We start from the raw sequence: 27,341 nt of genomic DNA on the forward strand, positions 1-27,341 counted from the left end.
GCAGTACTGGATGATCTTTTAGGTCTTTTCCAACCTGGTGATTCTATGATTCTACTTGTAAAATAGTGTCCCCAGTTTTTGGGGGGTTTCATTATCCTGCTCTGTTTAAAGACAAATACAAATAATGCTAGTATAACTTTCATGAGTATATAAAAATCTGAGTCTACCTCATATGTTTAGCTGACAGTCTATAATATGAAATTAGGAAAGCAAACCCCAGCATTAATTGTGTAAGACTTCTATGTGCACTCCTGAACTCCAGAACATAGGTCGTATTTTATGGTAAAGGTGCCATCTATTGGCACGTGGCAATATTTGGTGCAAGTAGAACAAGAAGTTCAGTAAAGTTGCTGTTCCCATCTCAGACTGCTTCCTGGCCAGGGGTGCTGGGAGTACAGTATGAGTATGTGCTGCCTCATCCACGCTCACAGTGCACACAGAGCAGCCTCGGAGGAATATGCAGTGTGGGGGATGCTGATACGTAACTTTAAGCACTGACATTCAGAAAGGCATTTTAAAATTCAGCATTACCAGCAGGAGCAGACTTGTAAGGGAAATTTGTAAGAGCAGGCACAGGGTATAGCGCTTCCAGCAGTGCCTGCTCTGCCGTAACTAAACACAGGGGAAACTGAACAGAAGAAACTGAACACTTAAATTTATCATTCTGCATGAACATGCGTCATGTTTAAGACTTTTGGAAAACAAGGTTAATTTAAATTTAATTTCACTTGGCATGATGCTCCTGGAAGAAATCCTTTGCCATTTACTTTAGTTCTGAGAAAGCGACTTCAGGCACTGAAGGAGCAAATCATTGTGTAAGTAATAAATCACAGAGTGTACTTGAGGATAGAGGTATATTTTATACATTGCGTACCTTTTGTAGGTGGTGTGGGGGTTAGGTTTTTTGTTTCTTCTTCCTCCATCGGTCAGGCGGATGACCATTGTGGCTGGAGAGAAGTTGGGAAAGCCAGAACATAGAATCATAGAATCACAGAATCCTTAGAGTTGGAAGGGACTCCTAAAAACATCTGGTCCAACCCCCCTGCAATGCACAGGGACACCTGCAGCTCCATCAGTGCTCAGAGCCCCATCCAGCCTGACCTTGGGTGTCTGCAGGAATGGGGCATCCGCCACATCTCTGGGCAACCTGTGCCAGTATCTCATCGCCCTCATTTTTTCCTTATATACAACCTAAATCTCCCCTCTTTTACCTTTGAAACCATTTCCCCTTGTCCTGTCACCACAGACCCTGCTAAAGAGTCTGTCCCCTTCTTTCCTGTCACTCCCCTTTAGATGCTGACAGGCTGCCCTCAGCTCTCCCCCTGCCTTCTCTTCTCCATCTGCACAGCCCCAGCTCTCTCAGCCTGTCCCGGAGGAGAGCTGTTCCATCCCTGGCATCATTTCTGTGGCCCTCCTCTGGCTGTGCTCCAACAGCTCCATGTCTCTCCTGTGCTGAGGACTCCACATCTGGACGCAGTGCTCCAGGTGAGGCCTCACAGCACAGAGCAGAGGGGCAGGACCACCTCCCTGACCTGCTGGCCGCACTTTTTTTGGTGCAGTCCAGAATACGGTTGTCTTTCTGGGCTGGTTTTGTTTTATTAATCCTTTCTGGATGGGACAACTCCTCTGTTTTGGAAAGGCTAAGGGTTGGGAATTCATAAGCATCCAATTCTGTGCAGTAGATTAAAGATGTGAATTTACCAAAGGGAAAAAAACTGCTTTCAATCAACTGCTTCTTCAGCATGGGTGACTGGTGTGCTGACTTTGGTTTGTTAGCCCAGCTTTCCATCAGTCCTGTTTACATTTTTAATTTTGCTATTTCATTTAATTACAGAAACAAAGCATTTTCTCTTCTCATTATATTGGCATATAGGACCTAAACAAGAATCATTTCTTAAATGGAAACAATAACAGCAGCACTGTGGAATTATTTTTTTTATTTTGGGGAGGTAATCACAGGAAAGGTCAGATTTGTCATCTTTGCCTTATTATGTTTATTTTATAAGCTCAAGCAATGTAGTGCTTGTCGTGGCAATGATGATGAGGAGGCAGTTGGACTAGATGATCTTATGGGTCGTTTCCAACCTTGTGATTCTATGAAGAACTTCAGGTTTGTCGTCCAGCTGTACACTGGAACGTGCAATCTGAATTGCTCTGGAAGGCACTGTCCTTGTATCAGCCGTGGTTTTGCAAAGCTACACATTCACGTCAAGTTTCCAGATATTGTTTTGACTGCTTCACCCACCTCCTTCCAGAAGAATGTCCGTTTTCTGACATGTGCCTTAGGTAGAGCTGTGTTTGGCTGTGCATCGTGTAAGGGTGGGAAAGGCTTCACCTGCTTTACCCTCTCTTACCTTTTTAAGAGATCTTGCTCAATTTAGTTGCTGCTAATCAGCAGTGATTTTCTTTTTATAATTGAGACTATTGAGATTATGTTGCTGCCTGCGTTAATATACACCTGTCTCTTAATTTTGCCATCTTCAGCTGGGGTTAGCTTTTATGCACACCTCCAGAGCATCCAAAAGATTATTTCTGTCCAATGATTTGCAAGTGCTAATGTGCCGTTTTGAATTCACGGTTCAGAACGCACACAGCATCTCAGACCTGTGATTTTGCTGAACTGCTGATCTTACCAATTTTGCTATTCTTATTTCTGTGTTGCAGCTTCCAGTAAACATTTTAAGTAATTAATTTAATGATTAGAGGAGCGCTGACCAACGTGACCTTGCCAGAATGCTTTCTTCTTTTAAAGAAGATGATTAATTATGGCTTCGAAAGGAATTATTCCAAGAGGAATACTGTTTCCCTTGGAAGAGTTTTCTTGCTGTAGCATAAGGTTGCATCTGACATGTTCAGCTCTAATTCAGACCTGAAGCTGAATGTTATGAAGTCTCTTCTAATAATGTACCTTACGCCAGTTTTCTGGGAAACTTGGAACTGTTGAATGTGAAGTCTGTTTCTTTCGTGATATTTGAAAACTTGTTGAAATACATCAATCAGCAAGTTCAGCATCTAAGGTTAATTATAATTGGCCTGCAGTAATTTATTCTGCATCGTCGGATTCCCAGGGAGCAGGTAGCTGATGACAGGCAGCTCTCTTCCTACTATAGCATGAACAGTATTGATTGCGTAAGGCTGCTAGACTTGTCCTTGACTTCTTCAATATATTTCCTAAGAGTGTTGCTGTCCACCTACAGTTTGAAATTTCGGCGCAGTCTCTTTCATTTTCACATATATCAGGTAGTGTTGCTGACTGGAGGGAACACAATCCAGCCGTACCAGGACAGGTACAGTCTTCTCTAGGTCTCTGTGCTCCAGCGTTCTTCACCCATCTGTTTATAGAGCTTGTCTTCTATACATGTGACTATCAGTATTAGATAGCAAAACCAATCAGTCTTGGACTTTTACAGTGAAGTCTGCACTCCCAGAAATGTAAATATCCAATATTTGAGTGAATTTGACATTTCCATCTTATTTCCCTCCGTAAGCTCCCTCTAAACTGAATTACTGTGGCTATCCTGCACCTGTCTACCAGTGGAGATGCTCTCCTGCCTTTGTTCACTCAGAACAGAAAGACGGAATAGCGCTTGGCCACGTCAGGCATCTCTCCTGTAGTTTGTTTGGAGCTGCTCTCTCAGATCTGTTCTCATTAACACGAAGGAGGGATCACCGTGGCCGCTCAGAGCTGAGTTCTGCCTCCTTTGTGCAGCGTTGTGCGACCCAAAGATGTGCACTACAAAAAGCTTGATCCCCAAGCTGTCATGGCAATTGCAATTAAATAACGTAAATCCTTGATTTCCTGTTTTCCCTTTGGAAATATTTGCCAGCTTGATCTCAGGGATTTTCTTAGAACTGAGATTAAAGTAAAATAGGGGCAGAGGGATTTCTGAAAGGTGAAACATTTCTGCCAGTACTGTTAATGAGAAGACTGTAGCCCTAGTATGAAACCAGGTCTGTTGCATGTTGCATGAAGGCTGGTCATTCGAAATAATGTCAGCGAAACAATCTTATTGCCTCTTGAGACTTACACTTGATAAATGCACAAGAGCAATTGAGAGCCTTCTCATGGCATTCATTTTTAATTACTTCTGTGGTACAAGGTCATAGATATAAGCCACGTGTCAGCCTGGATAGCTTCACAAAGATAAAGACTAGATGTATAGCATTATGCAGAATTCTGGGAAAGAAAGAAAGGTCACATTTTTCAAATTTAAATGTTCAAAGTTAGCCTGTTAAATCTGTCTTCAGACACTTACATAAGCAACCTGCTTTTCGGAAGTGCCAGGCAGTGGCTCCTTCTGCTGGCTTTGCTGGCAGTGGTATGTGCACTGTGAGCCTGTGTTCGTTGTATTGATCAGCCATAGCTGTAGGAGATGGGCCTCACTTCAAGTTCTACTCTCAAATAGTTTTATCTTAACCAAAGGTGGCTGCTTCTGAACTGTTATCAAAATAATTCTTCATTCTTTATCATTAATTTTATAACATAAATTAGTCCATCATAAGGAGCTCCCATGCCTCTTTCTTTCTGCTGCAAGTTTGACTGTTGTGAAAGTAGTGTAGGGAAGTTGCAAAGTTGGCCTGAGCGGGTGCAACGTTTGAAAGTCATCTCTGATGTGAATCGTTCTACCTCCTATTGAGTGTTCTTCATAAAGATGACTGTAGCTGCTCTTTACAAAGTGATCTTCCCCAGGCTGGTAGGAAAAGTTTGGTGCATTGTGCAATTTTCTTTTTTCCAGACTGTGACTGGAAGAAAGCTCTGTGCTTTTTCGCAGCTTCGCTTCCAAGCTCTCAGTCTTCTGAGGGGTGAACTGAGATGTAGAGACACAAAAGCACTGCAATTTTGGAAATGTAAATTAACTGGAGGTTCTTATAGCATGTTTACATTCTTTCCTTTCTTTAAAAAGCAGTGTAGGAACCTATGACAGCCTGGTTTTCTGACATAGTACTGTGAATTTTCTTAGGTAGTTGTTTTAGAGGTGAAGCCCAATGTCACAGCTGGATCAATTTAATTAAAGCAGACGAGGGCAGCGTGAGACTTGGGAGCTAACATCAGCACCTGCATTAAGAAACTCCAAGTGCCTGGAGAGTAGCTGCAGAAGGAGGAGGAATAACGCCTTCTGAGAGGGCATGGGAGGAATTTTTTCAATTCAAGGTTCTCATTTGAAATCTGATTATGATTTTCCAATCATGGCTTTGTCTAAACAGTGCTAACTACGTTTGTCCGCGTTGAACAGCGAGAGCAGATGCACTCCTAAAAGCAAATACAAACAGATGAAGTCTTACTGAAAAGCCCTTTCAGATTCACATTTGTTAGGCCTGTCAGCTGCAGTAACACTCTTTGATGTTGCTTTTACCTTCTAGATTTGCTACGTTAGACGTTGTCCACAATAAAGAACTATTGTATTCATTTCCCGGTTTGTTTACTCAAATTTCCTTGGCTGTTACACATCTGGGTAAGAATACGTAGGTGTAGAGATGAACGTGGTAGTTTCATCTTTGCAGTTGAATTGAAAGCTTGCTTGAGGTTACTGCTGATCTGAGTTGACTGTACTATACTATGCAGCCTCAAATATATTTGAGGACAACAGCATGAACAGTAATTGACGTACCAGACTTCCCAACCAGTACCTCCTACTGAGGACACAGTGAAGAATGTGCCTGGATTCTAGAATGGATTTGACTGGGAGTTTTGATGGCTACAGTTGATTTCATGCTTAGATTGTGCTAAGGTTTAAGGGACTAAACTGGAGTTGGCCCCCACCACTTTCAGCACTGTCCAGCTGTAAAGTAAATAGCATTTCCAAAGACATCCGTCTGAAAAAAATGAGTGCAAACAGGACTGTATGGATGAGTAATCAGACCTGAGCAAACAATCAACAAATGGAGTAGGAGGACATGCCTGCTTCTTTCCACATCAGTAGCTGTGACTGGAGCACAGCCAGTGAATTAGTTGTTTGTTCAGCAGAGGTGCTTTCCAACAAAGGAGCATGCTTTGTGTCAGGACCATAGATTTATGTTATTTTCTATCTGTTTTTCCCATCATTTTCACAATTTCACCATTACAACGCTCCCCCATCCCTCCCACCTGCAATGTAGCTCAGTGAGCGAGGTATGCTGCACACGGGCATGGTGGGCATGGAGCAAGGGCTACCGTGGGAGGCAGAGCTGTAGAGCCACCCCTTTTCCCCATATCTCTGCTGACCGAGGGAGCCGAGAGCTCTTTCTTAAGCCTCACTGCAAGTCATTCAGTTCCTAAGTGGGATTTGAAAACTTTTTGAAACCTGGGTGGGTGACTCAGCGCGTTATTGGTGATGAGAGTTACCATGGGTGACCTGCAGAGCTGAAGAGCTGTCTGTCTCCTTTTGGTTTCAGTTGTGGACTCGTTCATTGCTTTGGCTAATTGGAAACTGGTTTCATTCACAACAGGAATGCCATTAGTGGCATTGTACCAAACTGCTGATTTCATTTTGATGTGCTGAGCACTTTCCTTTACTAATTTTTCTTTATTATAGGAAGATGAAGCATGCTTTCTCCCCTTAAATATTTTCTGTCTCTCTTCCTTACGCTCTATTTTTACTTTTCTTTCCCCCCTGCAGATTCACTTTCGTTACCTGTTCATAAATGTAATGTAATCACAAAGGTCTTAGCTCTGTAAGGCTTGGCGTTGCAGGCCCATGTTTGTGGTGTTGCTTTTTGTTGGTTTCTTTCCCATTATGAAGTTCATACTAATGGGTCATTGTCTGCTTTTTGCTAAATCCCCCCTGTCCTTCCCTCTTCCTGTTAAACCAGCCCACAGCCATAAGCACAACGACGTGAGAGGATCCCTCAGCACAGCAAAGAGCTGCAGAATGGCACTGCTGGGGCAGAAGTGGGATGACATCACTGATGGATTTCACTGTGGCAGCTGCACAGGGACCTGTGTAGATCAAGCAGCTGATAAATGATGCACGCCATTCAGAGCGGGGTGGGTGGGTGCTGCAGCACAGCAGTGGCAGCTATGGCAAAGAGAGGAAGGTGGAGGGCTGTTCTTCACCTGTGCAGGGGCTCCCAGGTTTGTTTCCCACCTCACACAACCCTTCTGTCTGCTTGGTGTGTTGCATCTCCTGAGCTCCCCTCCTCCAGCTGCAGCTCCCTGCGGGTGCACGTAACTGCAGCCTTCTCTGCTCAGTGAGGCGGTGGGAATGATGTTGTTAGCTCTGAATTAATTTGCTCTCTGAGTGTAAATCAGGCTCCTACTGTTATTCCAGTGAATTATTTTAAATGTAAATGCCACATAGAGACAAATGTGTGGATGCGACGCTGGATGAGCATACTTGAAGAGAGATATTTCCAGTACACAGTTGTTGTTCCCTTTGTCATTAATATGTACTTTTAATAAACTGTGGATGCTGTTGGCTTCCAAAGCTGGCTGCAGCCATTCCTTGTTTCCTGTCCTCACCCCAAAAGCTGCGGGCTGGCTGGCTTTGGGGGAGCTGCCTGTGACCTATTTTCCATCAGTTCTGGGTTACTGCTGAGGGCTGTGAGCCAGACCATGGCAGGAGCTCCCCGCCAACAGGCAGCCCCAGGGTTCAGTCCTGCTGAGCCGTAACTCCGGAGGCACGGAGCTCTCTGGAATGAGGTGGGCTGTGCCTGGGGCCCAGCTGCTCTGGGGAAGCTGTGCTGGAGATATATCCTGTTTCTCCAGGGAGGGTGGGAATCTGTTTTGATGGTTCTAGGTTTTTGGGTTTGGGCTTTCTAGCTATTTATGTCGTGTTCACTAATTCTTTGCACTTAGAATGTGTAAGCAGGTCCTTGCTTTTGGAGAGGAGCTATGAACAAATTCATCTCTCCTTGGGTCTCTGGAATATGTTTGCTGTTCCTCATCACTCAGTGCCATTCAGCCCTTCGGCAAGTATCAGCCAGCAACTTCTGGCTGCTCATCTGTAAGATGAGCATCACAAGGCCCCACTCCTCTTTTCCTCTCCACCACTCTCTGTTAGGCTCTCTTGTTCTCCAGGCTCAAGTCAGCTGATGAGTCCCAGGAACAAGCAAGCACTCTACATGCAGGCAGGTCCCTGCAGACAGTAAGCATGCCATTCCCATGGCCCAGGGGCAGCAGTGACCCTACAGGCAGGGTGCAGCCAGCAGGCTGGGCTGGCAGGGCCATGCAGGAGGAGCTCATCCCACTGTGAGCAGTGTCCTTTTGTGGGAAGCCCCAAGCTGCAGGGCATGTAGAGCAGTGTGAGAATGAACCATGTACCTCATTCCTCCATTTTGATCAAGGTTTATTTACCCATGCTCTTCTCCAGGATGCTCTCACTGCTCTGTGTCCTTAAGGTTATTCCTCGTGCAGACACCTTACTCTCTATTCAAATACAAAAAAAGGGTTTGTGCACACTCTTGTCAGTTGGCATTGGAAACGTTATCCATCAGCTTTTGTGCTCCTGTACCATGAATTCTGAGCATGCTCCTGGATTAACAACAGCAGAATACGGAGTAGTAATGCTTGCAGAGAAGAATGTTGTACCACTGTTTGTGACACCCCCTCCCTACATTCCTCTGTATGGGATTTGTTGCCATATTTAACAGAATCTAGCATGACAGCCATATGAAATGTGGAGAAATCTGCTTGAGCTAATTGGATGTAACTTGGAGCTCAGTGTTATTTTTAACAAAGTGTTGCTCTCTGCTGTCTGATTGCCAGTGCCAGGTCAGATCCATGGCTTTGGGAGGACACAGAAGCCAGCTGTGGCCACATCAGTGGACTGCAGTGTGACATGGAGATGAACATTTGGACGGGAGGGGAAGTATGGCACCCAGACCAACTCCTGCACAGTAAAATACTTGTCTGTCCTACTAGTACTGTGCAGTTGAGAAGCTGATAGACTGTTTTAGCCATTTCAGCTAACTTGTTTTCAAAGATTTTTGTACGGTTCTTGCTTCTTTTCTACTTGACCTAGTTTATACTGTGCATGTTGAGTCATTACCTACATTTAAAGCCTTCATTCTCCCACTTCCCTGATGGATTTTTAGTGCAATGGGTCACCGTTTCAGACTGTTGTTTTATTTATTTGTTTGTAATCTTTTCTCCCATGTAAGTTGCTTCAGTGCAAATTCTGGTCTTTTTTCAGTTCTTCCCTGGAACATAGTGTTTGTGGGAAAACATCTAATGACTATCTTGGACCATTCTGTCTTAAAGGACTGAGAACTTCTGAGTGATTATGGACTTCATTTTTTTGGTGGAGTATGTGCATGTGGACTTGTTTTTTTTTAAGAGGAGTGGAAGAAGGAACTTGACTCTTTTCTGAGAGGCAGGTCAAATCAAGGCATAGAGACTAGAACTGTGTTAGATCATGGCTCAGCAGGAATTGAAAAGAATGCTACCTGATGAAAGCCTCAAGCTAGGTACCATTAAGCTCCTTGCTGAGAACGAAGGGTTAAGGACATCGTTTTCTAACTTGAGAGAAGCTAAAATATTTTCCTAGATTAAGATAGATGATCATTCTGAGTGAAGGAGAAGTGGTTCATGCTTTCTCTGTTCTTCCTCTTTCTCTGCAATATTTTCTTCCTGACTTGTCTTCAAAGACTTTTGTATCATTCTTGCTTCTTTTCTATTTGGCCTAGAAAGCTCTGCTTTCATTATAAGCTCTTGTTCACCTCTGTGTCCTGAGCTTCCATTAGTCTTGGATGAGTTTCCAGGTTCAGGTGATGAGTATCTTTGCAGTGCTGTATTTGATTGTTTATATTTTGAATTCAATAAATATTTAGTTCAAAAGCAGCTCATAAACTTGTCATGTAAAAGTTAAGTAACTGCACTGAACTGATCGATGCTAGACCTCACTCTTATTAGGCATATTTTTGATGCAGCCTTAATGTATAATGAACAATTTCACATGTAAGGAAAGCATTGGCAAGGATGATGTTTGGTAGGTCTTGCCACAAATGGAATGAAGTGAGAGCTCAAAACTAGTCCAACCAATGCTTTCCCTCTCCAAGCTGTACAGGATCAACCTAAATGCTGTTCTTTCACTTGTTCTGCAAACGATTTAAGTATGACATGATATATAACTTTGACAGGAGTAATGATGGCAGTGTCTGTATTTTCACTTCACTCAGTCCCTATAGAGAAGCCATGTAAAGTCTGTTAAACTCAAATTATTAATTACATCAGCTGCTGTCCTCTGCATCATGTGTGTCTTTCTATTAGCTGCTTATTTCATGCATGGAAATTTTCTGTGAAGCCCACTTCTTTGTCATGGAAACCATTTTTCTAGCAGTTGCTATTCCAGAAGAATATGACTTCAAATGTTTTCTTTAATCATTAGCATTTTTCACAGATTTTGAGAACTCTTGCCTAGGCAGGTATGGGATGAATCATCAACTTGCTCTCAAGTGTATTTGCTCTCTTTTGTATTTCTTGAGGAGACCTTAGAAAAAGGCTCCTGCCCGTGAAAGAGAGGAACTGCCATTTTCTTCTATGCAACAAGTGTAGATAAGTGTGGATATCATATTTTCAGTGTCATGCTTGTGTCTTGAGACTTCAGTGCAGGTGCTCTCTGCAGACTGCTGAGCCTCAGCTACCTGCAGCTTATTCCATGTTACTTCATGCAGAGCAGCCCTTCTGTGCTGGTGCTGCTAGAGGATACCTCTATAGCAAGCACTCTTTTAGGGAACGAAGGGGGTTCTTGAACTGAATGGGTGTACAAAGAGGAAGGTGAATGTTTTCCAAAGGCTTAGAGTTTCCTTGGCCTGAATTGGCAGACACAAGCCTTTTACCTTGCCATTTTTTCTGTAAAATCACATCTGTGTTCTTTGTCACGGGCATGTCTCATTTCCTTGTCTCTTCTCTATGCTGTTACTGCCTCCCTTACCCCTACCAAGTTCATATTATTGGTGCAGCACTTCTGAGGACCTTGTGGTGTATGACCAATGAGTTCTTTTTGCTGTTGCAGTGATTGCTGATGGAGCCCTGGACAAGACAGCTCTGACAGATGATGTGGGAAGTGAGGAGGATCTGTACGAGGACTTCCGCAGCTCCAACCACCGCTATGGCCACCCTGGGGGAGGAGGAGAGCAGCTCGCCATCAATGAGGTACTGTGCTGGCAGCTTCTGGTGGGCAGGGGGAGGAAGGATGTCAGTCATGAACTGTAAGATGGATTCAAGACCATGCTGGTCCTGGCAGAGAGGATGAGTCTTCAAATGTCACTTACAGCTGGTTAGTGGTAGAGTCTGAGCTTTCCTTGAAGGCACTCTCCCTAGGAGTGGAGGACAATGAGCAACATAATAATAGGATCTAGGAGTATTTTTTTCTGCAAAAGTATAATGGAATTGTCTAATGCATTAGAACTGGCATCCTGTTAACACAGAGTGCTTTTTCAGTGGGGTGAATTAATAAGCTTTTCTGTTTGAAGAGTGAAGCATGTTTCTTACGCTCATACATACACAGACATTCTTCTCTTCCCCATACATTGGTACTTTTACATGACCTTCATTAAATGAGAAGGCAGGGATAAGATATTTGTTACGTTTTCTTGTGGCTGAGCTATAACTGAGATGATGTTGACTGAAGCTCAGTGCCTGTATGTCACATGCACACAGTGATCGTGGCCTGAGATCTCCAAAAGTGAACTGCATAGTGAGGATAACATCTTTTCTTCAAAACAACAGCAAATATTCTTCGAGCAGTTTTCCTGCTGCTTGTGCTCAGAATTCATGACTGCAGCCCTGGGATGTTGGGGTAAGGAATAGACTTGCTGTATTTTCTTCCCGTGTTGTTTACGTGCAGAGATTGCCAAACCATGGCCAGAGCTTTCGCTTTAACCTCAGCAGTTTTGATTGGTTTTGCCCTAAACAGAAGAAGTTTAACTTCAGTAATTTTTTTATTTTTCTTAATTTCCTGCACCCAGTGTGTTACACTGAAAGGAAATGCAGCTTACCTGTGTATTGCGTTTGTTGAGTTGCATTCTCTCCCATTAATCTGATATGTTTTTGAGAGAGGCCCAGGCACCACAGAAGACAACCCCATACTGTGTGCTGAGATTGTCATGGGAGAATTTGGCTTTCCTGCCATTCAGCTTTTTGACTTGGCAACTCTCTTCATTGTGGCTCATGAAACATGAGCGTCCTCTTGATATTTTTTTTTTTTCTTTTTTAAAGGGGAATGCAAAATATTTTCCTTCTTTCCTTTTATTTGCGCTTTATTTTTAAAGGAAATCTTCACAGCTCTTTAAAATCAGAAAAATTATTTAACTTGGCAGTAGATCTCTGTAACCATCATATATGTTGTGTTTTTCTCTCCATCGTTCTCTGTTATTGAGGACATTTGGTTTTCTTTTTTTATTAGTTCATTTTATTTGAGTAAAATCCCATCATATAACCCCTAATAAGGAAAACAAGTGGATGTGTCCAAAGCAGGTATCATTTGTATCCTCTTTGAAGTATGTGTGGGTTTGTTGGCTGATTGACTGGAAGAGACTAGTTTATCTCTGGCACATTTCCTAGAAGCTTGCCTGTTCGGGGGCCAACAACGCTGTAAGAACAGGCAGTACATCGTTTACTTTGTCAACAGATTTCTAGGGGTAATGAATCCATCATTTACCTTTGCTGAGCATTAGCACAGTGCTTTCCTGTGCAATTACTTCCTGGAACAAAAGAGTGCAGTGACATAAAATCTCTCAGAGGTGAAATACTAAATCTGTGAGGTACGGATTTTACATGAAGAGAAATCTTAAGTGCTGGAGCTGAACCATCTCCAATAGCTGGGAATCAGAAAAGCATGAGCCTTCAGTTTGATTGCTGGACCAGAATCTGGGTGCAGATTAATCCTAACTATTTCCAGTACTAACACTAGGAGCAATCTATAGTGTAGACACCAATGTCCAGTTGTTTAGTGAAGTCTGCTGAGCAGTCTTGTCCTTGTTGCATTTTATTCCAAATTGCATTTTATTGGTCATGGATAAGGAAACTATGGTAACGCCGTGATTCTCAAACCTCTCAGAAGGAGCAGCTTTCAAATAAACAGAGAAGGCTAAAATAAATTTTTAAGGCATTTGGCAGTACAAATGTTGCATTAAAAAAAAAAAAAAATAAAGCAACTGCTGAGCTTAAGTTCATTTTGGATCAAGAGAAAATGGTTGTGGAATAAAAAGAAAGAAGCCTTTCGTAAAACTCGAATAATTTGTTGGCAGGAAGACAAGAGGAATAAAAGAGCTTGGGAAGGTTGTACAGAGCCCACCTAGGAAGATCAGCATGAGTCAGTGTAGGAGCCAAGAAAAATCAGTCAAAAAGTAATAAAAAGGGTTTGGGATGGGAAAAGAGGCAGGGGAAGCAATTTTCTGGGGAAGTGTGTCTGGTGCTCTTTCAGATGTAGATCATGAAAAGAGATTTTTGTTTTCTGATTGTCCTTGGTGGAGCTTACTTGGTGGCTGCTCTAGGTAAAGACTCCACCCTTTTCTTCTGCAGCATAAGCTGGTAAAATGTGGCAAGAGAAAGTCTGTGTTCTACATGCATGGTGGTTCTGACTTTGCACTACAGAACAGTATGCACGGGGTAGGCACAGTGTAAGGCAGCATGAAATATGGTACCTGGAGGCTGAAGCGGAGGAGTTAATGAATTAAGCGTGTAAAAGCCTGCCTGCTGAGCTCTCAAGTGATGCCAGAGATAATGAGGAAAAGTGCTGTTTATCAAATAGTTGGCCTTTGCAAATGGTCTTAGCTGCGTTTGCTCGGACATTTCTGATAGGCACCAAAGAGTCTGTTCTGCCCTGCTGCTGTGCAAGGGGTTCCTTACAGCTACGGGCTTTGGGAAAAATGCTGTTGCAATTCAGCGCAGAGGTGGAGTATTTGCCTTCTTTCAGCCCTGAAAGCAAAGCAATAAAGGTTTGGAAAACAGTAGCGAGACTCCCTCTATTTTCCTTATCTCTTCTGACTCTACGTTTGATAAGCTTGGAATTTGGAATCTGAAGTCTTGTTCCTGAGGAAATGCAGGGACATGCTGGAATCAGCAGTTCAGGATTTTATGATTTTATCTGAGATGTGTAACATTGTTGCCTCACGTTTTAAAATGAGAGTATTGCAATATGTTACATTTGTTCGTGTTTTTTACCAGTGCTTGTTGACAGGATGCCATTAAGCTGATTAATCTAATGTTCATATTCCTGATTTAACAAAATAATGCATACAGAAAAATGTTCAGGAAATGGTGTAAACAAAAATCATCTCTCATTTACCAAAGGCAGCAAATGTTCTAACAGTCCTATTTTGTCTTGCCAAGCAACATGCAACCGTGGCTGATGAGGCTCTACAGCATTTTTCTTGTGCTAAACTCTCATCTCTCACTGAGAATTTATCCTTGTGGAGTAACTCAGAGCTCACCCAGGCACACCCAAGGGTAACAAGTAAGATACGTAAACTGTAAGGGGATCCACTGAAAAGATACGAATAAATGCAGTTTTAAAATACCAAAGAAATGCTCATGCAGGTCAGAACAAAGCGTTCCAACTTTGTCCAATGCAAACGACCTCCTTCATGGAGCATTGTAGTCAGCTCCTTGCTGTAGAGGACAAGAATTAATGTTTTCCCTGATGGACATGAATCTTTACAGGATCTGAGTTTCTGGTCTTATGTGCTTGCATACCTTGTATATGAGAGTGTTCAGGGCAGAACTGGAGCAGAATTGCAGCAGTTTTTGATACCCTATGAGTTTAGTTTTTACAGTCATCTGATCTGAAACTTCCGATGTCATTGCAGAGGGCTTTAAGCAATGAAATTAGATGAAATCGGTATATCCAAACACTATATGGCAATTGTGTCTCCCCAAAGGCCAGGATCAGGAGCCAAGTGCTGCTGGGGGTCGCTAGAGCCATATTCCCATTTTGCTATGAGCAGCTGCAGCTGTCCTGAGCTGCTTTCCCCTTCCCTAGCATCAGGACATCGCTGAGGCAGGAGTATGCATACAGGCTGCCAACACGCATTAAATACACACAGAAGTCTTTCTTCAACACATAATTTTTTTTTTTGCTGAACTACACCAGACTTTCTCTAAAATAGCCCTGCTAATCTGATACTTATTAGAAACAAAACAACAGAAAAACCAGCTTAGCTTAGTTCTTGGGGCAAGGATAGCACTCAGGGGATCTGTCACACTTCTAGAAAAATGCTGAGGTGTTACAGCAGAAGAAGGGGCTTTGCTCATACACAAGGAAATGCCTGCTTTGAGGGGACAACTGCTGCCTTCCAGGAGCAGAGCTGAGGAGGGAGCCTCTGTGTTTAGCCTCTCCGTGGTGTGTGCGCTCCAACATGGACAGACATGCTGAAAGAGGGGGTTGCACTGCCCAGACTTTTCTCTGTGGCTGTAAAACAGACCTAAATATGTCACTCAAAGGCAATAACTGGAGGCTGCATGACGGCTTTGGATTTCTTACGTCAGCCCTGCCAGCTGTTTAATTGCAAAGACTAACAGCTTCTGTTCTGTTCACACTTGTTAATGATGCCTGTGTGTACTGGGGACTTGTAATGCCAGCAAACAGCAGACATTATTAAATGTATTCCTGGTTACCGGCCTGTAGAGTCAGGCCTGGCTCCACAAACATCCTTCCCTTTGAAGAAGAAATGATCCAACATTTAACTCCTGAAGTTACTTTTGCCAGACCGTCTCCAAGCCTGCCTGTGTTTTTTTCAGCATATCCATAGGTTGCTAGCACTCTGCCCAATCTTTCTCATCGCTTAGAGAAAACACAGCACGACTGCTGATGCTAATAACAAGTTGTCTCTTTATGGTGAAGGCTCCAACCATCTTCAAGTGTTTTGGCAGTGCCTTACAAAAAGCTCCAGTGGCACAGTGCTCCCTAGGGCTAAGGGTTACGTTGGCAAGACCCCAGCTGCTCTCTGCACACAAGGGCATCCACCTCATTGCTACTGGGATCTTCAGTCCTTGCTGTGCGGCGCTGGAGGTGGTGTGGCAGGCAGGCCTGGCAGTGCTACCTGCACAGGGCTCTCAGCTGCACCTGACGGCAGGCTCTGTGATCCATGTGCTTCCAATAGTGCTTCCCAGAGTGCTGTTGCTCAGTCAGCTCTGCACAAGGACAGCCAGTGCTGATCTGAAAGTGCATGGAGAGGGGTGGCACCGTTCATAGGTGGGGCCTAGCTTTCAGTTGTGCCCTGCCTGATACAGTGCAGGACTTGCCCTGCTCTCTGTGTCACTCACCTACTTTGGGCACTTGCTTCTTGATTTTCAGAGTCCATAGTGACACCTCACTCCCTGTTCCGTGATAGGACGTGTGTCAGCAGCGCGGTGACATTTGCATTTGGAGTGTAAGTTAACCTGCAGTTTGCAAACTCTAGAAATTGTAGCATGATGGTATACAAGAGCAAGTAGAGCAAGTCTGTCGTGCAAAATCTTGCTCTTACAATTCACTCGGCCAGCCAGTGTCTTTATTTTTAAAATAGTTAGGGATGTCTGCACTCAGTTTGCCAGTTCAGGAAACACTTGCATCAGATAACTACAATAACAAAGTGGATGTCAGAGTACAAAGGTCTGCTGAGAGAAGGGGATAAAGGAGGAATGTGATGGAGCAGGAATGCTGGGTAAAGATTAGTGTAGAGGTTATTCCAGGTTTAAGTGCTTGCAGAGAGAGGAGTGAGGATATCTGGAACGAACTGGTTTTATACCATGCCTCAGGTTCCTCTCAGCATGCCTCTGACATTAAAAACTTCTTGTATTTGTTCTCCTCTCTCCAAATCCTGACTTAGAGCAGCTCCTCTCTGCGAGCTCTCCTTTTTCCCCCTAATCTCCAGAATGCATTTGAATCCTGTGGTGGAAAAATAAAGTCCCTCCTGACTCTTCTGGCCCTTCAGGAAGCACTGCTAATCCCTCCAAAGATCCCTTCTTCATCTTCAGCCCTGTCCACCGACTGAGGGCCCTGGTCCTACCCTGGCTGGGGAGGGAACAGAGAGAGCAGCAAATTCAGCCATGTTTTAAAGAAGGAGCATGTTCCTTGCAGCTGCATTTTCCTGCTTTGATAATAGCTGCAGAACTGTAGGAGCTGTTGAAAGAAGAAATATCTGTGAGAGCTGGGCATGCCAGCCCCGCTTGTCTTGGGAAATGCTCCATCCCCTGGGACACTCGGTGCCCCCAGCGTGTCCCATTTGGGCTGGTTCTACGCCTGCTCCTGGCAGAGCCAGGAAATGTCACTGGCAGTAACCCCACTGCTCCCACACACAGCACACGTGACCACTGATGGCAAACACAGCAGCCCTTATCTCCAGCAGCACGGGGCAGGCTGGTGATCCCTGCGCAGCATGTGCCTGCCAGGCAGGCCTGCACAGGGCAGTGGGGAGCGCTCAGGGCCTCGCAGCAGCAGTAGGGTTGTGCTGCTTCACAGCTGTTGGATGCCACGTGCAGGTTCTCCGAGCTTCTGGGCTGAGGGCAGGTGTGATTGAAGAGAGCAGCAACCTAAGAAGGTCTTGATGGGAGCTCTTTTTTAGTGCTTCATCTATCATCTGTGGGAGGATCCTGCATCTGGACATCTTGCTGCTGGCAGGTCTTCGTGTCAGCAGGCTTTGTCAAAGAAAAAAGCAGTCTGCTCGAACGATAGACCGAACATCCCATCTCTTCGTGCTCGTATCTCTAACAGATGCTTTGCGAGGAGAGCAGAGGAGCACCTTGTGTGTTAGCATGGAACGACAGTGCTGGGGCAATCCATTTTGCATTTTCACTTTGTCGATCATTTTGAAAGCCACTGTTAGACTGCATTTACTTCCCTGCTGATGGGGCAGCTCCTGGAGAACAGCCCATTGAGAGCTGCTCTCCAGGGCCTGTTGTTCTGCTGCCTTGGGCAGCATGACATGAGCACAGAGCACAGGGACGTGCTGTCTGGGGATGTGAAGTGGCAGTAACAGAGGACCTTACAGCATTAGACATTGTGAAATTCCAAGCAAACTGGGGACCTTCAACAGATGGTTTTCCATTTTAGAAATACATGATCACATGCAGTTTAAGAAGCTGTACTTGTTCTGATGCTTTTAGGTTGTGGCTCAGCGGTGGTTTCAGTTCAACTGGGAGCTGCAGTTGTTGCCAAGGGTTAACTCAATACAGAAGAGCCTGGGTTTTTGCTTAGTTTGGATGCTGGGCAAAGCGTAATAGTGAGATATTTTGAAGTTTCATAAATTCTTTGAGCAGATGTGTTTTTCAGGTAGCAGTGCTTTCTCCTCCTCCATTCCATTAGCAGTCCTTGTTTTCAGTTGCTGAACTGTGATAGAGGTCCATCCATTGAACATGCAACCAAAGCTTGATTTCTTCTATTTGCCCATCCATTGAACATGCAACCAAAGCTTGATTTCTTCTATTTGCAAGATGCACTGAAGTCCATGGCAGCCGGTGTACCACACTGAGCTGTGCTGTGCAGTCGTGCTGTGCAGGCCCACTGTGAGCTGGGGAGCCAGGGTGTGTATAGCACTTCCCTGTCCTTGTCTGCTGTTAGTTACTGGCATATTCTGCTGAAGCACCTGCACTGTTTATTACACTTATCCATTTTTCACTTTTTTGTACATAAAGCTTTCAGTTTCCAGCTCAGCTGTGACAGTATTAGCACACTCCATTCATCAGACAGGCAGAATTGTCCAAATGCTTCTGACCTTATAAAGCTGAAAACTCAGCCTAAGCCTTGTTTACTCCACTTGCAAGCAAGGTGGCAGCTTGGGGCTGGACAAATAACTACTGCTATTTTGGTAAAAAGTAAAGGAAAGGATGCTTCTGTTCTTATATGAGTCCAACTGCTGTGGACTGTGTGCACCATTGGGCTCAAGCTGCTCTGCCTTCACCACTGGCACTGCTTTGAGTGACAGCATCATTCCCTCAGAGTGCTTCTGTTCCCATCAGACTGAGGAGAGCTCTTAGAGGAAGGCTTGGAAGTAAATGATTGCAAATCAGATTCCAGTGAGGACTCTGCAATCATTATACAAACTAAATCCTACTTTCCAACAAGCTACGAGATAAAACCTTCCTCATTTTATGGATGCCACCTATTACAGAAGGTTGTCTGATCAGTGAGGAGGAGGATTGAGAATTTATTTGTGTAAGGGAGAGCGCTGCATGGCATTCCGCAGCACGTGGCAGGAGTTGTGCTTTGTGGCACTGTGCATTATCATGGGAGTAGCACCCTCATGCACAGACCTTGCAAGGGTGATTCAGTGCATGGGGTTGGTGACAGAAGCCAGGTTGCAGTTGGTGTCAGTCCCAAACTTCTTCTTCCACAAGGTCTGGATGTAGCATCCAAGAAGGAACCTACTTTCTCTTCTCAGATAGCTTTTCAGGTGTTCAGTCAAACTTCCTGTGCTTTTGCCTTCAAATACTTAAATGTATTCGTGAGCTCCCAAGACTTCAGGAGGTGACTGCAGAATGATAGCATACTGGATTTCAGAAGTGGCCCAAAATCATGTGGCACCAGCAGGGCAGCGGCCAGCCTACCCATCTGGTGTGTGTCTTGGTGAGTTGCTGGGCTCTGCTTCTGATCAGCTGCACCAAGAGGCTGGAGAAGATGCTACTGCTGCTTTCAGATGTGCACAGCATATGTGGCCATGCTTCCTTTTCACTTGGACTGCCTTCTCCTAAAGGCCCCAGCCTCAAAACACTGTTCAGTGGCTTATGCCCAAATTCTGTCTGCTGTCAGACAAACAAGACTTACAGAATTCCCAGGAACTGAACAATACTATGAATCAACTCTAACCTTGAAGAACTTTCATTAAATGGAAGCCCACAAGCTCAGGGAGCCAGCATTGGGCTGTAGAACGTACGGGAGAGAGCTGTTATTTCAAAGCTCTTAAGGAAACACAGGGAAAAAGCTCAGGAATGCCCAGGAGCTCAGGCAGCCTGCAGGTCCTTGAGCTCGGTGTGGAAGGTTCAGGGCCTGGGCCTGAACAAGGGGAGAAGTCTCACACCTGGTGTTCTTTGTTCTGTAAGTAGACTAGAGATAGGATGTGCAGGATCTTTAAGCTCAGAAAATGGCACACTGATGTACTTAGAATCATAGGATCATGGAATCCTTGGCCATGTAGTCCAACTGCCCGCAGTGCACAGGAACGCCACAGCTGGATCAGGTTGCCCAGGGCCTGATCAGCCTGGCCTTGAAAGTCTCCATGGATGGAGCACCCACCACATCTCTGGGCAGCCTGTGCCGGTGCCTCACCACCCTCCATGTGAAAGACTTTCTTCATATCTAGCCTAAACCTACTGTGTGGGCTTGATTTTTGTTTTATGACACCTTATGATCACATCTTAATCGTTCCATAAGCACATGGTGACACTGCTGATTTTGCACTTTCTGCAGAAACTGAAATGAAAGGAAGCACCCAGCTAGGCTGTCACTGAAACCTGTATCCTTCCGGATCTCTCAGCTGCTGTGCACCAGGATGCAGGCAGTGGTGATGCAGGCAGTGGTGTTGCAGGCCTTGGTGCCAACACCCGAAAGCACCGAGCTGCTTCTGCGGGCAGTCGCACGGGGAAGAGGGCTCTGCTCTGCTTTGGGTGGCTGTGCTCAGCACCCCGCCCGAGGGGCAGCTGCCCAAACAGCTGCGCGGCTGAAGGATGGGTGAAGTGCCGAGTCATCCTCTTCCTACCATTCATCCGCCGCGCTCCCGCAGAGGGCCGACGAGCTCCTGGAGCGCGCAGGTGCGGCAGCGGCAGCTCCCCGGCGCCGGCCGCCCCTCACCGCGCCCGCCGTGGCCCCGCCCGCGGTTCCGCCGCTCTCGGCAGCGCCTGTGGGTGCCGCTCGGGCGCCGCGCTGCCGCCGTTGCCCGCGGCTTTGCCCCCAGCGCTCCGCCGCCCGGCCGACTTCCCTGCCCGGCAGCGCGCCGTTCAGCTCCGCAGAGCTGCCTGCAGGAGGCTCCCGGCTGCGGAGGCGGCCTCGCCCCCCGGCTCCGACATCCGTCCGTCCCCGCTCCGCGCTCCTCGGGCTGCCGGCGCGGTGCGGTGCCGAGGGCTCCGCCGCCCGCTCGTGCCGCCCCCCGCTCCCCGCGCCGCGTTGCCAAGGCCCGCGCGTATCCTGGAAACGGCGCAGCAAATCGCCGCGGCCGGAACGCAGCGCCGCTCCTCGCGGGAGGGATCCGCACCGCTCCGGGGCCGCGGCAGGCGGGGTGCTGCGGGGTCCCGCAGGTGCCATGGCCGGGCCGAGCCCCTGAGAGCTGCGCCGCTGCTCGCAGCGCTCTGCCCCAGCGCTCCTCTAAGAAGGGCGCTATTTTTTTTTTCCACCCCTTTTTTTTTATTTTTATTTTTATTTTTATTTTTTTTAATTCTGTCCCTGGGCTGAAGCCATGGCAAAGGTCCCTGAACGCAGCAGGCACAAGTGGAGCGCGCTTCACACCTTCCTCCGCTGCAACATGAATCCGGAGACCCAGCGGGTGGTGGTCTTTGTCATCCTCCTTTTCCTCATCGTCGTCAACGTGGTGCTCATGTTCCTCCTGGCGTTCCATTGAGGGCTGCCGGCCGCCAGCTGCGGGCGCGGGGCCCCCCCAGCAGGTCAGCATGTGGCTCTGTGCCCCGTCTGCTGTCACCCTGTGTCTCGGAGCATCCCTGTCTCGTGAGCCCTCGCTCCCTCCCCGCTCCCCTCCCGTCACTGCCTGTGCCTTGCGCTCTGAGCCGGAGAGGGGACTGCCCGGGGCTGTGCCAAGCGAGCGGCCTCAGCCCCCCGATGGCAGCACAGGGTCGCCCGCTGCCCCACCGGCCCGGTTGTTCCCTTCGTGCTGCTGCCCGTCTGACGAGAGATGGCTGTCCCGCACGGAGCCCTGCACCCACAGGCCGTGCGCCGCTGCAGAAGCTGAGCCCGCAGTGCTCCCGGCCCTGCGAGTGGTGCTCCATTAGCAGAAGTGATCGATGGTCGGCGTGCACGGTGAGCCGGGGCCGAGCAAACGCTGCAGCAGCGTTGAAGAAGCATTGCACCGGTGTTTATCCTCTTCCCTTTGTTATACCTCAGAGCTTAGTGCTGTGTGTACGTGCACGGAGCTGCGGAGCTCCTTCTCCAGGCCGGCAGCATCCGTGCTCCTTCTCCAGGCCGGCAGCATCCGTGCTCGGCAGGGAGCAGTGCAAGGAGTGCTCCTGTGGGGCTATGGGAGGGAGAGCCCCGCATCTCACTGACTGCCTGCCTGCAGCCCCACAGCTCTGCCGGGCCGGGCACGGGGCCCACACTGCCCAACCTCACCAACAGGAATGGGGCCTGCAGGAGGGCGACCTGAGAGGAACCACCGCGTGCTGCTCATGTCGGTGCTGGGGGCTGAGGTCAGCATCCTCCATGCTGCCCACTGGGCAGAGCTCAGCTGGAGCTCAGCCTTCACCAGGGCAGCGCGTTCCCGTACCGATGGCCGAGGTCACTGCAGGCTCAGTGCGCAGAGCCGAGTGCTGATGCTCCAGGAGTGGTGATGCTGTCTGGTGTCTCGTGGCGATGTTCTCTGTACCACCTCTCTGTGTGACTGTGTGTCATGCGCTAACGTCGAGCGACCACGTTGGCTTAGCACGAAGAAATGCAGTGTGTATGGGCTAAGTGCTGTTCTGTTCCACCAGAGCGCGGGCTGTATTGTATGGAGGGCAGTGTGGTGCTGGGCATGGGCAACACCGGCCCTGGCTCCTCGCCTTGCTGGGAATCCCTCGTGTACAGGGAGACTCGGAATTATTAAAGATATCTGACTTGACTATTAATTCTAAATAGTAATTCTATTAATTCTAGCTAGGCTCTGCCCGGGAAGGTGGTGGGTATGGCACAGGCATGAGGTGAAAAAAAATAAGAGCGCTTAATGGAGAGGACAAGTTCTGCGTCAGTATGAAAGCGTGGCTCAGTCCTCACGTGGCAGACGGGGACCCAGGTGTGCCAGGGCTCGGGGATGGCAAACACTTTGGGGAGCAGCTGCAGAGGCAGAACTGCAGGCAGGGCTGGAGCAGGCTCAGAACATTGCAGCATTTCAGCAGCATTTTGCTGTCAGGAGAAGGGAGAGGTCTCAGCTCTACGCAGACCCTGAGTGTTAGAACTGCCAGTTACTGCTCTGAAGCTTGAACAGCTCAAAGCATCAGATGAACTGGGTGAGAACTGCAGGAGTGCACAGGGTCTGCACACACACACACAGCTCTAGAGTGCTAGGTAGGTCAGTTCTGCTCAGTGTTTGGCTCACACAGGGTGGTGCGGGCAGCTGGGGAGCTGAGCACAGCATTCTGACCAAGAGCTGAGCTGGGATGCTCAGCAATCCATGCTTTCATCCAGCCAAGCATCGTGTTGCTGCGCTGCTCCTCAGGTGGCTTTTGTTGCCAAACAGGGCTGTCGCTGCCTGCTATGCTGTGCCTGGAAATGGGGTGCTGCTGGGAGGCTCTGCAGGAATTCCTCCTTCATCCTGGCACAGAACTGATGCAGCTGAGGCTGATGTGGCACAGTGAGGAAACTAACCCCGTGCTGCTGGGGATCACAAACTGTGAGCAGGCACAAGTCGACCTGCTCCCTCCTCTCTTTCTAGCCCACTCTTAACAGCTCTTGCTGTACCTGGGGCAGTGTCCTCATTTCCGAAAATCCATCTGTGCTCTGCCCAGCTGCTTCCCTTTGCTTCTGTGACACAGCAAAGCTCCTGTGGAATGGACCTGTGTGTGCCATGGAGGGGTGACTGGCAGCCACTGCAAAGCGTCCCAGAATGGCCCTGTTGTCTCCAAGGGCTGGGGGCAGGAACCACCTGGAAGAATCATGGAATCACAAGGTTGGAAAAAGATCTCTGAGCTCATCCAGTCCAGCTGTCAGCCTACCACCAATATTTTCCCACTAAAACATGTCCCTTGAAGTGCAGCCCCAGGGAAAGTGCCTTCCCCTTCCTCATATGGGGCAATTTCACCAGATTACGGGCACCCAAATACTGTGAGAGAAAATTTAAAAAACGTAGAAGAATTCCTGCATTTAAAAATGATGAGACAAACTGCAAGATCACAGAGCACTGATTGGAGATGTATGTTACAGTGCCTGCCGCAGGTGGTAACACTGGTTGCTAAGGGCATGAGAACGATCTTCCTCCTAACATTTCATGTTAGATTACTTCTCATTTTCTCTTCCCACTGCCTAGCTGGGTACTGGATAACTAATTCTGACATACTGTGTGCATACCGTTATGGCAAGCCCCTTGTTTACCTCTCTCCTTGACCTTACAGCAGACACATACACCCAATCGCCAGATAACGAATTCTGCATGGCTCTTTCAGGACAGGGAGAGCATCACTGAGAGCCAGGCCTGGAAACTGCAGCCTCCAAACAGGAGTGTGAGCAGCACCTCGTTCCCAGAGGACTGGGGGCTTTAGATTCTATCTTTCTCCTTAATTTGTTCTCTCAGGCTAAGCTCATTTCTGTGGTGATATGTGGTATCTGCTGTCTTTGTGATTTATTCGTGGAATCTAAGGCATGAGCTGGCCAGATAAGAAGCACAGTAAGCATTTAGAATGATACCATCAACAATTAATTTTAATTAATGCTTCCAGTGTTTTGACTAGAAAAAAAAAGTCCCATTGCACAGCTTAAAGACATTTTAAAAAGAGGGAGTGCTTGTTTATACCATTCATTGGCTGGTTAACTGCAAAATGTGCTGGGAACTGCAGAATAAAATGATGCTGTCCTTGTGTCTTTGTACCTGCTCTCTGGCTGGGATGGCCATGCAGACATGGCTGAGGCTCACAGTGCTCCCACGCTGTCTGCCTGGCGCTGGCTGAGCTGGGACGTGCAGCTGCTGGTGGCCCAGTGCGTTGCTCTCTGTCCCATTGCACTGCTGCAGGGTTCTGTGCTGTGGCACGCAGTGCAAGGCGGCTCTCCTGGGCTGACAGTGCCAGAGGGAAACTATCCACCCCAGCTCATCCCACCCAGCACACTTTCCCTTCAGAGATTACCAGCTCTCATCAGGCACCTCGATCCCTGCTGTAGGAAAGTGGCAGAGCCAGCACAGTCTGGGGGATGGAGCTGCCTTCTCCTCCTGCTCTGTGCACTGAGCAGCTGCTGGGCCGGGCAAGTGGCAGGGAGCAAGCCAGCATGGTGTCTGCGCTTAGAGATCTTGTGCTTGTTCGGTTTTAAATCCATCTGGCATATTGATACAAGAAAAGAACCAGCATGGTGTCTCTTACCTGGCAGTGTGTTCCCACTGCGGGGTTGTAGCGAGCATCCTTCAGGGGGTATGTGAATATTACAGGCTCAGTTTGTTAGCCTTGATGCTAAGGCAGCTGAGAGCAGCACAGCAGAGCAGGGTTTGACCACTGCTAACTGTTCCAAATCGTGGTCTGGGTGTCTGCAGAGCTGGGGAAAAATTGTATGGAAATACAAATACCATCAGTAGGGATCACATGTGAACCTGAAGAGCTGTTATCACATGCTCTCGTCAGCAACTTCACATAGGTTTCCTCACCTCACCAAGCAAGATAGCTATGCCAAGGAGACTAAGAAATGCTGGGCTGATGAGTTGTGACCTGACATTTTAGTTGGGTAGCGAGGAAATTTGCACTAGGCACCAATGGAAAGGTGCTGTGTTCTGCAGGAGGAACTGCATGTGCTGCATTCTCCCATAGAGAGGGGCTTGTTTGCAGTATGGGTTTGGAAATGGGAGCATGGCTCTGGCCTGAGGCTCTGGCTCTGCTGAAGCCATTAGCTCACTTCATCCAGATGGCATGGACTTGAGAAAAGTTAAGAAAATGGAAATACTCAAAAGTAATACTGGCATTTCAGAAGATCCCAGAAATCTGCTGCTGCTTGAATGGGTCTTCTTTACTTAGCATGGGATATTTGGTGGTTTGGGTTTCTGAGAGTGTAATTAGCTTGAAGAACCATCTGCAGAACTACAAAAGAAATGACTAATTTTTACATTCACAGGTATCAAGCAGAAACAAATGCTGGGCAGCTTCCTTTGCCCAACAGTGACAGAACATCAAAGATTTTTGTTCTTTGCCTTCTCTATCAGTGCTGCTGATGTTCAGATTTTCTTCTGTGCTGTTTTCAAAGCAAAGTGTGCACAGTGGTTCTTGGTTTAGTGAAAAGATCTGAAACATTTTGCATTGGGAAGGAGATGACTGGGAAAAGACAAAACAGCCTCAAGTTTTGGGTCACCAAAAGCCTGCGAGGCTTTTCACCTGGAAAAGGTGAGGAAAGGAAGCAGAGAGCGAATTCTGCATGGTTCTTTTAGGGCAGGGAGAACATCACTGAGAGCCAGGTCTGGAAACTGCTAAGGGATCTCGGTTGGCTTTGGTGTCTGCCAGCACCTACTGGTGTTAGGCAGACTTTGGCACAACGCTGTTAATCCAAAGATATTTTCACAGGACATAGCGGCAATAGAAGGCATTTTATCCTGTTCTGTGCTGTGTGTTCCATTAAAATTAAATGGTGCATGCACACGGAGAGCAGAGCCGTGCCTTGAGTGTCTGGCTTACTGCCTGCTGTGAGCTCAAAGCGACACTGACCTTTCGATAATTCAGAGCGGTTTGCTAGCAATGCAGTTTGTATCAGCTTTACAATGTTTTCTTTAACCTTATTTGTAAAACAAATTCAGATTAATTTCTCTTGAGGATACAACTGATCGTGTAGCAGCAATCATCAGAGGGCCTGAGGCTCTGGGACCTGCATGGTTCCCTCTCCTTGCTTTCTGCAAAGAGCAGGGTGCCACACTTGTGCTCGCTGAACTTGGATGCACTGGGCATGGTGGTGGTGTTCAAAGGCCCTTGTCAGCAGGGGAAAGAGGCAGAAGGGCAAGAATCTTGGCTTTAAGTCACGGTCGTGGGAAACACGGTGCAAGTGGGAGCTGTCTTGCAGAGGGAAGGGGATGGGAAAGGTGAGTGGCAGCGCACAATGGGACAGTAATCCTACAGATAGTGGGGAGAGGAGAATGGGGACAGCTTGTCACTTAAGTGACAAAATCGTGTGTTAATATCCTGTCATATCTTTTCTAAATAAAAAAGTTTCTATTTCCAGTCCTCATTAAAACTAAGGCATCAGAAAATATAGGACTTGTGCTGACTAGGTATTTGTTTGCTATCCTGCAGTGAATGAAGACTTCAGAACTGCTGGTGAGCTGAAGAGGGAGTCAGTAGGTCTGCTGTCCTCACCTACAGCCAGACTGGAACTGACACCTCGTAGTTCTGTGTGTGCCCCAGAATGGGTCCTGTTCAAATCTGAGCACTCAGTCCCAGCCTCACTCCTTCCCCATCTTTGAAAATAAGGGAGGAAAGCGTGGCCAATTTCAGGTTCTGTCCCAGCACCTGCCCGGCCCTGCTGCCATCAGGTGAGCAGCTGCAGAGGGGCTGCAGCATTCCCCAAAGCACCAGAGCACCCATCAATGGCACTAGGAAGAGAGGTTCTGCCATAGCCGTGCATTTGGGCCTG

The 27,341-nt window shown here is 47.1% G+C and overlaps 1 protein-coding gene across 1 annotated transcript in view; it reads left to right on the forward strand.

The window, feature by feature from the left end:
* The window catches only part of ARHGEF4 (Rho guanine nucleotide exchange factor 4), a gene marked incomplete at both ends in the record, with an annotated part of 86,914 nt that overhangs the window by 41,764 nt on the left and 17,809 nt on the right, over window positions 1-27,341 (forward strand). Inside the window, one exon of the mRNA XM_079539975.1 lies at window positions 10,932-11,071. Coding sequence (XP_079396101.1) covers window positions 10,932-11,071 — 140 coding nt within the window. The remainder of the gene's footprint in view (window positions 1-10,931; window positions 11,072-27,341) is intronic.

Source organism: Tetrao urogallus (genome assembly GCF_951394365.1).
Source record: "Tetrao urogallus genome assembly, chromosome: 9".
NCBI classification, from domain to species: Eukaryota; Metazoa; Chordata; class Aves; order Galliformes; family Phasianidae; genus Tetrao; species Tetrao urogallus.